Consider the following 13,506-nt stretch of genomic DNA (forward strand, 5'->3'; position numbering starts at 1 on the left):
AATGTTAAGCTACAGCTTTACTAACCTTGTAGAGGGACACTCAACACCTGAGCTGATAAACAGGCTTTCCAAATCTAACTGTAAGTATTACTGATACGTATCACTACCAATAACAATAATGTGTGAATATGGAAATTGTGGTGTTGTATGTCATGACTTTTATTAAGTAGTATGTGATATGTATAACAATGCATATGTGTATGTATATGTTTGTATGAGTATGTGCACATACCTTAACACTATTATTGGTATTAGTATTAATCTCCAAGGTAAGCCACAGTACAAAAATTGTTTATTTATTAATGTGTTAGCCTAAGGTACATCCCTGCTTATTTATTTTGCAACGATTGTTTACTTAACAGATTTGCTCGGTTTCAGCAGCTGGTTGCACCCCTACGCCCCCACCCCTCCTCCCGCACACACACCCTAAAGCAGAAACTTAACCTGTCCACAAACACAGCAACATCACACATATTTGGGATTACCGTAAATGAAGAAGTGTATATATATTTTATATATACCCCTCTTGTTAAAGCAAAGCTGTCCATCACAATATGGCATTCAGCGTAAGATATGCTGCTTGTTAAACTGCTCGACAGAATATAAATAAATAAATAAATAAATAAATAAATAAATAAATAAATAAATAAATAAATAAATAAATAAATAAATAAATAAATAAATAAATAAATAAATAAATAAACAAACAAACAAACAAACAAACAAATAAATAAATAAATAAATAAATAAATAAATAAATAAATAAATAAATAAATAAATAAATAAATAAATAAATAAATAAATAAATAAATAAATAAATAAATAAATAAATAAAAGGAAGACGGACAAGGACCGAGACCTCACCCGGTATGGCGCAGCCGGGGCCTTACCCAGGAGCCAGGCGCGGGGTTGGGGCTCGTATGCGCCTGGTGGCCGGGTCTATTCCCACGGGCCTCAGCCGGGCACAGCCCGAAGGAGGGATGTGGGACCGTCCTCAGGTGGACCCACCATCCGCAGGAGGAACCGTAGGGGGCCGGTGCATAGTGGATTGGGCAGCAGTCAAAGGCGGGAGCTTAGGTGACCCAATACCTGGATAACCAGTCTGGTTATTGGGTCATGGAATGTCACATCACTGGAAGGGGGGGGTCTGAGCTTGTGCAGGAGGTCGAGCGGTACCGGCTAGAAATAGTCGTGCTCACCTCCACACAGCCTGGGCTCTGGAACCCAACTCCTTGAGAGGGGCTGGACCCTCTTCTACTCTGGAGTTGCCTGCGGCGAGAGGCGGTAGGCTGGTGTGGTCTTGCTTATAGCTTTCCACCTTTGCCACCCTGTGTCGGAGTTTTACCCGGTGGTTGAGAGGGTCGCTTCCCTGCAGGAGGCTGGAACGACTTGGCAGGCCCAAACGTATTGTGAGGGTCTGTTGGGAACGTCTGGCTGAACTCTCTGTCAGACAAACTTTTAACTCACACCTTCGGGAGAGCTTCGACCAGATTCTGAGGGAGGTTGGAGACATAAAGTCCGAGTGTACCGTGTTCTCCGCCTCCATTGTCAATGCAGCCGTTCGGAGCTGTGGACGCAGGGACTCCGGTGCCTGTCGTGGTGGTAATCCCACGACAGGCACGAATTCTGCTGAGGAAGCAGAGGCAGGGGACTCAGAGGTGGACTTAGGGTTCACCTGTTCCCGGTGCATGTTGGACTTCAGCAGGGCTGCCCTTTGTCACCGGTTTTGTTCATTATTTTTATGGACAGAATTTCTAGGTGCAGCAAGGGGCCGGAGGGGGTCTGGTTTGGGGACCACAGGATAGCATCTCTGCTTTTTGCAGATGATGTCCTTCATCGGGCCAGGACCTTCAGCGTGCGCTGTTGTGGTTTGCAGCTGGGATGAGAATCAGTTCCTCCAAATCTGAGGCCATGGTTCTCAACTGGAAAAAGGTGGTTTGCTCTCTCCAGGTTGGAGGAGAGTTCCTGCCCTAGGTGCAGGACGTATCTTGAGGTCTTGTGAGATTGACAGGTTCGGTGCGGTGGCTGCAGTAATGCAGGCGGTGTATCGGTCCATCGAGGTGAAGAGAGAGCTGAGCCGAAAGGCAAAGCACTCAATTTACCGGCCAATCTACGTTCCTACCCTCACCTATGGTCATGAGCTTTGGGTCATGACCGAAAGGGCAAGGTCATGGATACAAGTGGCCGAAATGAGCTTCCTCCGTAGGGTGGCTGGGCGCTCCCTTAGAGATAAGGTGAGGAGCTCTATCACCCTGGAGGAGCTCGGAATAGAGTTGCTGCTCCTCCCCATCGAAAGGAGCCAGTTGAGGTGGCTAACATATTCCCGCTGCAGCCAGGTTTCAGTGAGACAGAACAGATCTATGTGATGGTCAGTTATCAAGTAATTTAATAACAAGGATTTAGATAAGAGAGATCTGATATTTAATAAACCACACTTTCTTAACATTGTTCAGAACTGTTACTTTGTTCTGTAAGAGGAACCGCTTTGATGTTTATTAAATTCTGGTAAGTCACTTTTCTTTGATTTTTTTGTGACTTGAATATTTTAGGTGGTCGGGGAGCAGACACAGTCTGTGTGCAATAACTAAGACTAAGAGTGGGTGGCGGCTGTAGAGAACATGCAGAGAGGCGTGTAAGACTGCCACTCTGCGTCCTGGGCTCCACTCTGTGTTGTCACAGCGTAGGGAGACTAAGCAACATAGCCATGTTACTAGCATCAGCCCAGGTTTCCCCAAAAAGTGCTCCAATTAGCCACAAAGCCCACATCGTTTGCAGGGCACCACCTAGACAACCAGCGATTGAGTGATAACAGCCAGCTACACATGTATATACATGTCAATGCTGGTCACATTGGGGACGGGTCCAGAGAAAACTATGAAGTCCAACATTGTTTTGGCAAACGAACACACCAACTTAATGTTAGTTTTTTTAACTGCCTCAACACTTTTATTTTTTGGAAATTAATCTACTCATTGTTTTAATCAGACCCTCAATCTTCTGACACATTGGGCTTCTCCCCCCAAACCTTCTGTTTTCTGATTATTTCTACTACTTAACCATCATGAGTACTTGCAGCAGGTGGAAAGACATTCCAGGAAAGGACCCCACAACTAGTAAATGACATGTATTCTGCATAGCATGGAAGGGCAGTTTAATACTATATAAAGAGTACTTTGTGCTGCCAGAATTACATATTATTCATAATTAACAGGGGAAAATAAAAACAAGCCCAAGTTCTTTTTAAGCTCTGTAGCCAGGAAACTAGAGTCATACAGTAGTTGTGCTTAGCCTAGTATCCCCTTAAATTTCAGCAGCAATAACTTTCTTTACAAAACAAATTATTACCATTAAAGAATATCTTCATCGTTTTTTTTTATCAGAGAAACAAACTAAGACAAAACAGGACCCACAACGACTATGTTAAATAATTACAATATATATTAATTAACTAATCTATCTATCAGTAATTGGACTTCCCTTTGCTGCTGTCCCTGACTCTCCTTCCTCTGCAGCTCTACAGCCTTGGCAGTTTTCCTCCATCTCCTGGGTTCCAGAAACTGTCTGCCCACACACGGCTATTTTCTCCTCTGTGCTGCTGGGAGAGAAATAGAAGGACATGCAGAGCCCCCCTGGTCTCATGGATCATGGACTACCTCACCAACCGCCCCCAGTACATCCACCTGCAGAACTGTGTGTCTGAAACCGTGGTCTGCAGCACAGGTGCTCCACAGGGGAAAGTCCTGTTTCCCTTCCTCTTCACCTTGTATACCTCTGACTTCAGGTACAATTCAGAGTCCTATCATCTCCAGAGGTTCTCTGATGAATCAGCTATTGTAAGCTGGCTGGTGTGGACAGAACCACCTCCAACTGAACATTAACAAAAACTAAGGAGCTGGTGATACACTTTAGCAAAAAGGTGGAGGTCGTGACCGAGTACAAATACCTGGAAGTGTAAGTGTGCTCCACAGAACGCTACCGGAGAACCTTCCTAACGGTGGCCATCAGCCTGTACAATTCCTCCTCCCTCTGTAAGGGCTGATCTTCATCCGAGCAATCACATGTATAATAAAACTTTACCTACTGTGGTAATTAGATGTGGGTGTGTGTAGATGTGTTAGCATTCTTATTTTTAATCTCCCTACCATCTCAAAGTGTGCTAAATAATTTCCATCTACGATGGTAAAGATTCTCTGTCTTCCAGGTTAGGTCAACTAGACTTCTTCTTTAGTTTGGAGAAGACCCAGGTACTTCAAAGTGTGCAGGCCCATGCTAAGGACATTTATGACTCTATGGTAAACTCTGTTGTCCACTACGCTACTGGGGAGGAGACAAAAAAAGACTGAACAAGGTGGATAGGAAGACCAGCTCTGCCCGGGTCTGAACACTGGAATCTAGAGGACATAAGTGAGAGCAAGATGTTGGCTAAGTTAACGTCCTTCATGAACAGTTCTCATGTACTTAGCTATTGTTTTATAGGCAAAGGAGTCATATCATTCCTGGGCTGTTAAGTCTGTCCTTTATGTAGGACCTGTGACGTAGTTTTAATAAATTTAAATAGATCTTGGGAAAGGTGGGATTGTTCCTTAGTCCTTAGTCCTCAATAGACCTCAGTTGTTCAATTTTGACATGAATATAGCAAATAGACTTCTCCACAAAAGTCAGAAAACAAATCTGTGAGGAATCCTACCTATAAACTTATTACTTTTCCAAATTACAACAATATTTAATGCAATCAGTTGCCTTGACATAAGACATGTAAATACAGTCAATCATTATAACAAACTTTATTACAATGAAAGTAAAATAAAAACAGTAAGAGCATTGGTTTTGTCCCATGCTGCTCAAAACCTTATACAACCTCTGGTCAGTTTTCCTTATGAAACAGCTGTAAAGAATGTAATGAATACATTGGCTGTGTGACAACTTCGATCTGCCCAAACTGGCAAAACTCTGGCTCAATCTGATCCAGGTTTTGATTTTAAGAACTTATGTGCAATCATCAAGTCAGTTTGTGTTGTCTTTAAAAGACTGTGTTTACACAGTCTGAGAATACGTGGTAGGGAAAATCTCTAAGATGTTAATATTTATCTGAGGAGACAATGTATCTTTTTGATGGGATCCTGCACAGACTCCACAAAGGAGCAGCACACTCTGTCTTTGACCCTATGAGACAATTCAGGGATATTTTAACAGTTTTTAATTATGCATTACAGTGTAAATCAACAGGAAAGCGTTTTCGCAATTTTAAGGGAAGAAGACTCGTAGTCTTGCTAAAATTTTGCCCAAGTTCCTGTATTTTGCAGTATAGCAAATCTAATTTACACTAATTTACAATAGTTTGCTGGGAAAATGTTAAATATCTGAGACATCAAGAAGTTCATGAATTATTATTTCAGCCTTCCGTCCAATCACTCTGTGTATGTGTGGTCCGGAAGGTTTTATCCTCATTGTATAATAGGTTCCTGTTTATAGCAGGGACCTGGTGAGATTTATCGAACAAGACTCAAACCAGACTCCTATTTAATAGGTTATTTGCTCCAATACAGTCCCATCATGGTTTCCTTCTTCATTGTGTGGCTTCATTGGAACTGAGGACAGGATGCTTTGCTTTGTGAGCAGTGCACTTCCAAATGATCCCAAGCAGCGGACGTCATCAAAATGAAAACAATTCAGTTTGTTTATACTGAGTCCGCTCACAACATCAATCATCTCAAGATACTGTACAAAGTACAGTAAGGTTGGAAACCAAAAACAGACCTGAAAATGAAACTAGTTGCCAGAATGCAGAGATCAACTGCACAGCTGTGATTTTGTCTTTGTATTCAGCCCTTTGAAAATAGCACAGGACAGACAAATACCTTGTGTGTGGTTGTATAATGCCGCCTGTCAAACTCGCATGCATCTTTACTCAGAATGTACTTCACCGTAACTGAAGACAATTCCACAATTCAAAGCTAAACTACAGAACAGGCATAAATATGTCACGCAGGTCAACTGAACTGAACTGAACTGAGGACAGGATATGCAAGTCTAGGATAGATGCAGATCTACAATAGATCCAGATCTGTATCAACATCTGTTTATCACATAAAAACTTTGAGCAAACATATATAGGTAGCAAACAAAATGTTTTTCCATACAATGAGTAATACTTTTGCAACATGTGAAGATATTTTGTTAGTAATACTTTTGTCCTGTAGTAATGGTTCAAGGACTTTGCTCTTTTAAATTTAAATTTTTAAAAGTACTTTTGTACTTTAACTGTGTTTTTGTCCCAAACTGGTGACGTCACCTACTGTATCATCATATCCTCCAAACCAACATGTGGGATGGGGAAATAAGTGATTGTTTAAACCTTACTACTACTATAAAAAATTAAACAATAGAAATCATCGACAGGTACATGGAACACTTCAAATGTACAAAACATGTCAGTGCCAATACAACATGAACACTGAACATAAGGCAGTGAATCACTGTGACAGTTCATAATGTGAACAGGATCTGAGAAAATACTGGCAGGATATTGACTTAGTCTGTGTTTGAGTTATAGCATATAAATCTACATCTCAGTCTCACCGTTCTAAGGTCAGTTAACATACTTCGTTCCCGGAAAAGTGGAAGTCGTGTTGGTGCCTGATAAGCCGTGAACGTATCGGGTATGAACTTATTTACCGTTTCATCTACTAGTCCGGTCTGACAGGAGTTTCCGATAGCGAGTCCAGCGCCTCCTCCATCGGTTTGCGGTAAATCACTGCCCCTTTCAGGTTGGCCAGAGACCGCCGGGACCTCATACCGAAGTTCTGCAGCTTCACCAGAAAGTCGTCATTGCCAACGATATAAATCAGCGGGTTAATGGCGCTGTTCAGACACGCCAGGCATCTGCCAACCTGATGCATGATGTATACGTTGCGGAAACTGGCGTAGCAGATCCCGTTCTGTTTTAAAATCCTGGTTTTCAGGTTGATATTTCGAAACACGTGGTAGGGGATGAAACAGATGGAGAACAGGATGACCAGAATCACGACCAGCTTCAGGCAACGCTGCTTCAGCAGAGGGTTTACGGTGGCTTTCTTGGCAAGAACCACAACAATATGTCCATAACACACCAAAATGATAACCAGCGGCAATGCGAACCCTGTGATAGCCCAGCTAACGCTGTAGGGCAGGTAGGTCTTGATCATGTCGTTCGAAGTGGTGTCAAAACACGAGTTAGGTGACTTCTCATCGTTCTTGTCAAAGAACATGTCAGGGAGGATCTGAACAATGACCAGGAGCCAGACCAGCGCGGTTATGCTTAGCGAGTGTCGGCTGGTGATTTTTCCCATCACTTTCATGGGGTGCACAATGCCCAGGTACCTGTATACGCTGATGCAGGTGAGGAAACCGATGCTGCCGTACAGGTTGACATTGAAACAGAACCGGGTCACTTTGCAGAAGGTCTGGCCAAAGGTCCACTGGCTGTTGCTCGCGTAATAGTGCACGAGGAAGGGCAGGGTGAACAGATACAGCAGGTCCGCCACCCCGAGGTTCAGCATGAAGATGTTGATGTTTCCAATGTTTTTCCAGCTTTTGCACACACTCCTCAGGCCCCAGATGTTGGACAGAGACCCGACAATAAACACCGTGATGAACACAGGTGGCAGAAAGCTGTGCGTAAAGTTCAGATTGATGTTCTCGCAGGGTATCTGCGTCAGATTTCCAGACATGTCTTTTCCTCAGGGTTAAAGTTCCTCGTCCAGATTAAAAGACCTGGCAGTCTCGGCCTCGTTCGGATGAAACATCGTCCCGTACCTCGCGCAAACTGAAGAGTGTGTGAAATCTAGATCAGACACCACCCACTTCCGAGCGATGAGGCAGTTCTGCTTTAGGAGGAAGCGGGCGGACATCCTGTAACACGCAACACACGGCAGCGCTGCACGGCATTTATTCCTGTGGGATCATTTACATGTAGATGTACAGTATAAAGTTAGCGGCAGCAGCAGCGTTAACTACAATTGTAATAATAATAAATACAACAACAACAGTGATAATAATAATAACCGTAATAATAATAATAATAAAACATTCCAGTGTTGCATATTGAAACTCCCACATGCCCTCTACACAAATACGTATTATGTATGTGGCATTTATTCTGATATCATTCTGCTTAGATTGTGTCCTGAAAAAACTCTCTTATTTTGCTATAAACTGATGTAAATGACATCAGTCGCAGTCATATCAGTATAATTTAAAAGTAGACAACAACACATCTGGCATCTAGAAAGTAAGTAGAAGCCTTTCTCCAGAAGCCTTTCTGTGTGGTTCATTGTGGGATCAATCAAGTTGTATCCTATCCTATTGGAGCAGCAATGGTTTCCTGTTTTGTTTTGGTAATACTTCTGGTTAGCTCCCGTTTCACCTCCCGGTCTCATTACAAACACCTGTCTGTCATTAAATAATCACCTGTGTATTTAAACCACCACCAGTCACCATAGTCTTTGCCAGATCGTTATGAATACACGTCATCACCTTCCAGCCGTTTTGTCCCAGTTCAACATACTTCGCTTTGATTCCGTTACGTACTCCTGACCGCCGACACCTGATTACCCCTGACTGGTACTGTAGCCATGTTTTATCTGTTGTCGAACCTTGCCCGTCTATGGACCTGATTACGCCTGCAGTTTTTGTACCTTAAAACCTGAGCCTTGCTATGTATGACCTGGACTGTCTTCGCTAACGAGTATTGGAATAAACCTTGTGTCTTACTCCCTACCATCGTGTCCTCGCACCGTGCATGTGGGTCCTCTCTCTGCCGTTCCTGACAGCCTGTATGTGTGGCCATGGGATGGACTGGAGACCCAACCTATAGCCTGACCTTTGAGGGGAGAAGTGGTTCAGATGATGGAAGAGTGGCTTAAGTATAAATAGCGTTAGTGATTGTTATTTTGACGTTGTGAAGTAGCAGACCAGTAAGGTGGCGGGTTTGAAGGTTAGCTTTTGGAAGATACAGATGATAAGTAGTAGTAATCATAGTGGTACATACCAGCCAGATTGTTTTTATTTAAAATCAAATTAACTCTTAAAGCCAGCTGATGTACAGTAGCGCATTATTGTAAATAATAATGTAATTATGTAAACATTATTGTATGACATGTACAAAGAGTAAAATGTGAACTGGGCTTAGATTCCCAGTATTGAGCTGCTAGTGGTGGAAAAGACCTGACAAGCAATCCTGCTGCGCTGTGATGGAAGTCATCTGCTACACTTCTGTGTTCAGTGGATGTTGAAGCCAGTGAAGACCTGAGTACCAGGAAATGTTAGGAACACAGAGTACAGTGAATACAGATTACTGCATCCATATTTATTATGCAGTTAATGTATTCAAATGGTGATGGCATCTGGATATCTACATCTGGTTATTACATCCCAATTACAGAAGTTCCACATTTCCAGCTCTATTACTAAACATATACGTATGTATATATATATAACATGTTTAACTGTGCAGAGACAGGAACTGCCTGTCCTCCACCTTACAGCCGACGCAGGACACTGCGTCCAGTCGCGGCTGGAGGCTGGTTACAGTTGGAGATGCTGCAGGAGCAGGACTGGATCATCATCACCTGCTGCTGGGTCAGCCTGCCCTGGGGGCAGCCGAAGCACATCCGCACAGTCCTGGTGTGAGAGGGACTGCAGCAGCAAGTGTTCTCACAGGTCACAGCACAGAACTTGGGACGGTAGGCCTAGGTGCTCCAGCAGCCTTGGTGTTCCAGTTGAATGGAGACGGAAGAGCTGTAGCTACTGTCACACAACTCAGACCTCTGCAACATGAAGCAACAGGTAAAAGGTAGCAGCCTGTTCAGTGACGTGTGATCTCTACTTCCTCCAAGGCAGCGGCACAGCTGAACGCAGGAAGGCTGAATATACACTGACATGGCTCCTTGCACAGCTGGCTCCACATCTGCAAAACAACAGCACCTCAGCTACAGTGATGTCTGGTGATAACATGGTGTTTCCATGTATCACAGATCAGAGCAAGCCACTTAAGGATTCACTGTGGGGTATCTGCATTCCTGTGCAGTGCTACACAGGTCATATATGTGACTGTTGAACAGCTAGTTTAAAAAGAAGTTGTGAAGTTGTGAAACAGCACAACTGAACAACTGTGTTTACTCAAGGCTGTCATCGCCACTAATAAAAGGGGCTTTCGATTGTAGTGACCAAATGTCTTGACTCCCACTTGTACTATCAGTGTTCACTAGAATGTTTTCAGTGGACAGCACCATGTAACCAAAATGTGAAATCATAGTCTAAAACATTTATTTCATCAAAGTCAAATTACCCAACAATGCACTTCCTGTTCGTCAGATTTTACCAGATAGATGTGACAAAACAGCAGAGGGCGTTTTCACTTTTGAGCAGCTGCGGTTTCATTTCTTCTGTCTCAGAGGTTTTCTTTGCAGAACTAGATAGAACTGCAACGCTTTAAGGCTTTGCTCAAAGAGTTTAAGTTTGAAAAAGTTATTAAGAACAGTATATATATATATACACTATACTACATATACTATGATCTATCCAGTTATTCTGTAAATCAAATGTTTTACAGGAAAATGGTGCAAAAACAAAAACTCCCTAGGACAATAACTGTCATGTCTGTCTCTGCAAGCGCTTAACATCTTCTGTCAAATAAAAATAAACTGACATTTTCCACAAAAGGCCTCATGACTGGATCACCAGTCATGCTGGTTCCCAGATTTGTAGACTCCCAAAATAAATAATAACATTCAAGATTCATCAGCTAAATAATGAGGACGATAACAAATTTCTAGTGCCTTTCTAAGAGCTGAAGAACCAAATTATATGTATTATAAATATATTATATATTATAAAGGTAAAAAGTTACATTAGTGGAATCAAAGCTTGCAGGTCTATTTCTGTATTCCTACAGCAAGTCTTTTCCACTGCCCCTGCTGAAAGCTGCTCTGACGCATGAGCAATGCCTGGAAAACCGAGCTGAGCACTTATTTCTGCCAAAAATCACATACATTAAGTAATGTAACTTTTCATGTGTACACTCTAAGTGTCCTCGAATTCCAAAGTCCACTCAAATGTGTCAGGAAAATGCAGCCGCAATTCGCAGCTCTTAGATAGTGGTTTGATAAACGAGACTTTATTGTCCACATAATCAGCAGACAGCAGGGTAGTGGGGCAGGCAGTGGCCAAAACAGTGAACCAGATTGTGCAAAAGTACAGACAAGGGCTAGGCAAGATCAAGATCAAAAAACTAGGACAGAAACCAAAACCACAGGACTTACAAGAAATGATGGAAAACTGGACAATAGGTAAGCAGACAATCTGGCAGTTTGACCGGGTGAATGCTGGTGCTTAAGTACTGGGTAAATGACTGATTGGTTGCAGCTGGTAAATTGTGTTACTGAAGGTAAAGCTAGAACAAACTTCAACAGAACAGGAAACAGTAAGTACCAAAATAAAACGAAAACGGAAATGAACAAATAAGACACGATTCATGAAAGAACTCCCATCCCTCCTGGAGGGAGGACTGCCAAAACAGCACAAGATAGAACCATAAAGGAACATGATCAGAACATAAATTGGATGAGTCCATGAATTAAGTCCATTAATGACAAGAGCATGCAAAGTCTCTACACCCCCTTCATGGAGGGAGGTAGCAGGGAAGTCTCTGCCCAAAAGCCACTGGGCCAGGTACTGAGAAGTTGCAGCTGGACACAGATGTTATTCTGAGCACAGGAACCTGGGAGCTGAGTGGAGCAGTGGCAGGGTAGTGTTCTGGCCAGCTTCAGTGCTGCGCTCAAGAAACGCAGGAAGAACACCTGTGGACACAAGAGCAGAGGAGACTGCAGCTGAAGCAGCAGGCTGGATGACAACTGCTAGACGTGGGACCAGACGTAGGGCAGAAACTAGCACAGGCATCATCAGAACCCTGCTAAGCTAAAGCATGAGCCGAATGGGAGATAGAGCACAAGCTGGACTGGGATGCGGAGCTGGGGCATGAGCTGGTGCTGGACGTAGATATAGAGCAGGTGCTGGAGCTGACATTGAGTTGGTGCAAGAGCTGGGGCCAGACGTAGATGCTGAACTGGAGCAGGTGCCAGACATGAGTGCCGGACTGGGACAGCAGCTGGAAGTGAGTGCTGAATAGGGGCTTGAACTAGGCGTGAATGCTGAAATGGAGCATGAACTAGATGCAAATGCTGAACTGGAGCTTGAGCCAGAGGAGGCTTGGCAACAGGAGCAGCGGAGGCTGAGGCTGGGGCAGGCTGTGAGGACGAGGCTAAGCAGGCTGTGAAAACAGGGTAACTGTGGCCTTGGTGTGTCTTGGCAAATTGTCAGGAACTGCAGACATGAAACAGTCCGAAAACTTGCTGCAGAGCACAGCACAAATGTTTGATGCACCACATAGGAGAAACTTGGGGACTTCAGCTCCTTCCACATCCTGCATTCTTGTGAAGGGGCCAAAACAGGGACTTAGGCCAAAGTCAAGACATGAAGAGACGGCCGTGGAGCAGGAGTCAAGGCATTAACTGAAGGTCAATGTAAAACAACGTGCACAGAAACCAATACCAAAGGACTTACTCAAAATGCTGGAAAGCTGGACAACACGGTAACATCATATGTGAACAACTGTGTTTACTCAAGGCTGTCACCGATGAGCAGACAATCTGGCAATTTGGCTGGGTAAATAACTGTTTGATTGCAGCTGGTGAATCATGTGAGGTAAAGCTGGAATAAACTACGACAGAATGGAAACTAAACAGGATGTACCAAAACAAAACCTGAAATGGACAAATAAACAAAAGATTCATGGCAGGATATTAACATGTGGGAGAACTACTCCATACTCACTCAATGTCTAGTCTTGCAACAAAACTAAAAACCAAACCTCTACAGTATATCTGACCAGTGCAGATGATTGGCCCACGTCGCCACCTGGTGATTAATTTAAAAACATGCCAGTGTGTCTCATTACACGGGGAATTAAATTATAGCAAATCAGAATTGTGTTGTTATGACCCAGGCCACATATGTGTGCTGTGTAGATGTGTTTTGCAGGTGAGCTGTTCTGCTGATTGGTAGAGTGGGAGGCAGAGGCTGATTCCCCATTCCCCCCATCCCCGATTTCAGAGGCGGAAGCTCCATATTTAAACAACAAGTAATAGCCAGCTGCCATAGGTGGATCTGAGCCTGTTGGAAAAAAAGTGCAGAGGGTTATTTCGGGGTTGAAGAAATAGTAAATCAATTTAGTTTAAAGTATAATGATTTGATAAAAGTGCTTATATAAAGATGTGTCAACAGTAATAAATGGTGGAGTAGGTTTTGCTTTTTCTATTCCATCAGTTTACACAGGAGAGATAATGGCAATTTTATTTTTGTTACACTGGATAGAAGAAGTCAAACCTTCAAACCCTTTTCTAAATATTATTGCCTTATATCTGGTAGCGACTGCTAAGAGTTGCAAAATAAGCTTGTAATACTCAAGCA

At 43.2% G+C, this 13,506-nt stretch overlaps 1 protein-coding gene across 1 annotated transcript; it reads right to left on the bottom strand.

Annotated features, from left to right (window-relative positions):
- Positions 1-6,144: 6,144 nt before the first annotated feature.
- On the bottom strand, positions 6,145-8,320 carry LOC114856319 (P2Y purinoceptor 1-like). The gene has a single exon (XM_029152189.3). It carries the CDS (start codon positions 7,707-7,709, stop codon positions 6,687-6,689), a length of 1,023 nt encoding a protein of 340 aa, XP_029008022.2. The 5' UTR covers positions 7,710-8,320; the 3' UTR covers positions 6,145-6,686.
- Between the last annotated feature and the right edge of the window lie 5,186 nt (positions 8,321-13,506).

This window comes from Betta splendens, chromosome 5, assembly GCF_900634795.4.
Source record: "Betta splendens chromosome 5, fBetSpl5.4, whole genome shotgun sequence".
NCBI lineage: Eukaryota > Metazoa > Chordata > Actinopteri > Anabantiformes > Osphronemidae > Betta > Betta splendens.

Coding starts and splice junctions, on each gene's coding strand:
- LOC114856319 (XM_029152189.3), bottom strand. CDS start 7,709: ATGTCTGGAAATCTGACGCAGATACCCTGCGAGAACATCAATCTGAAC.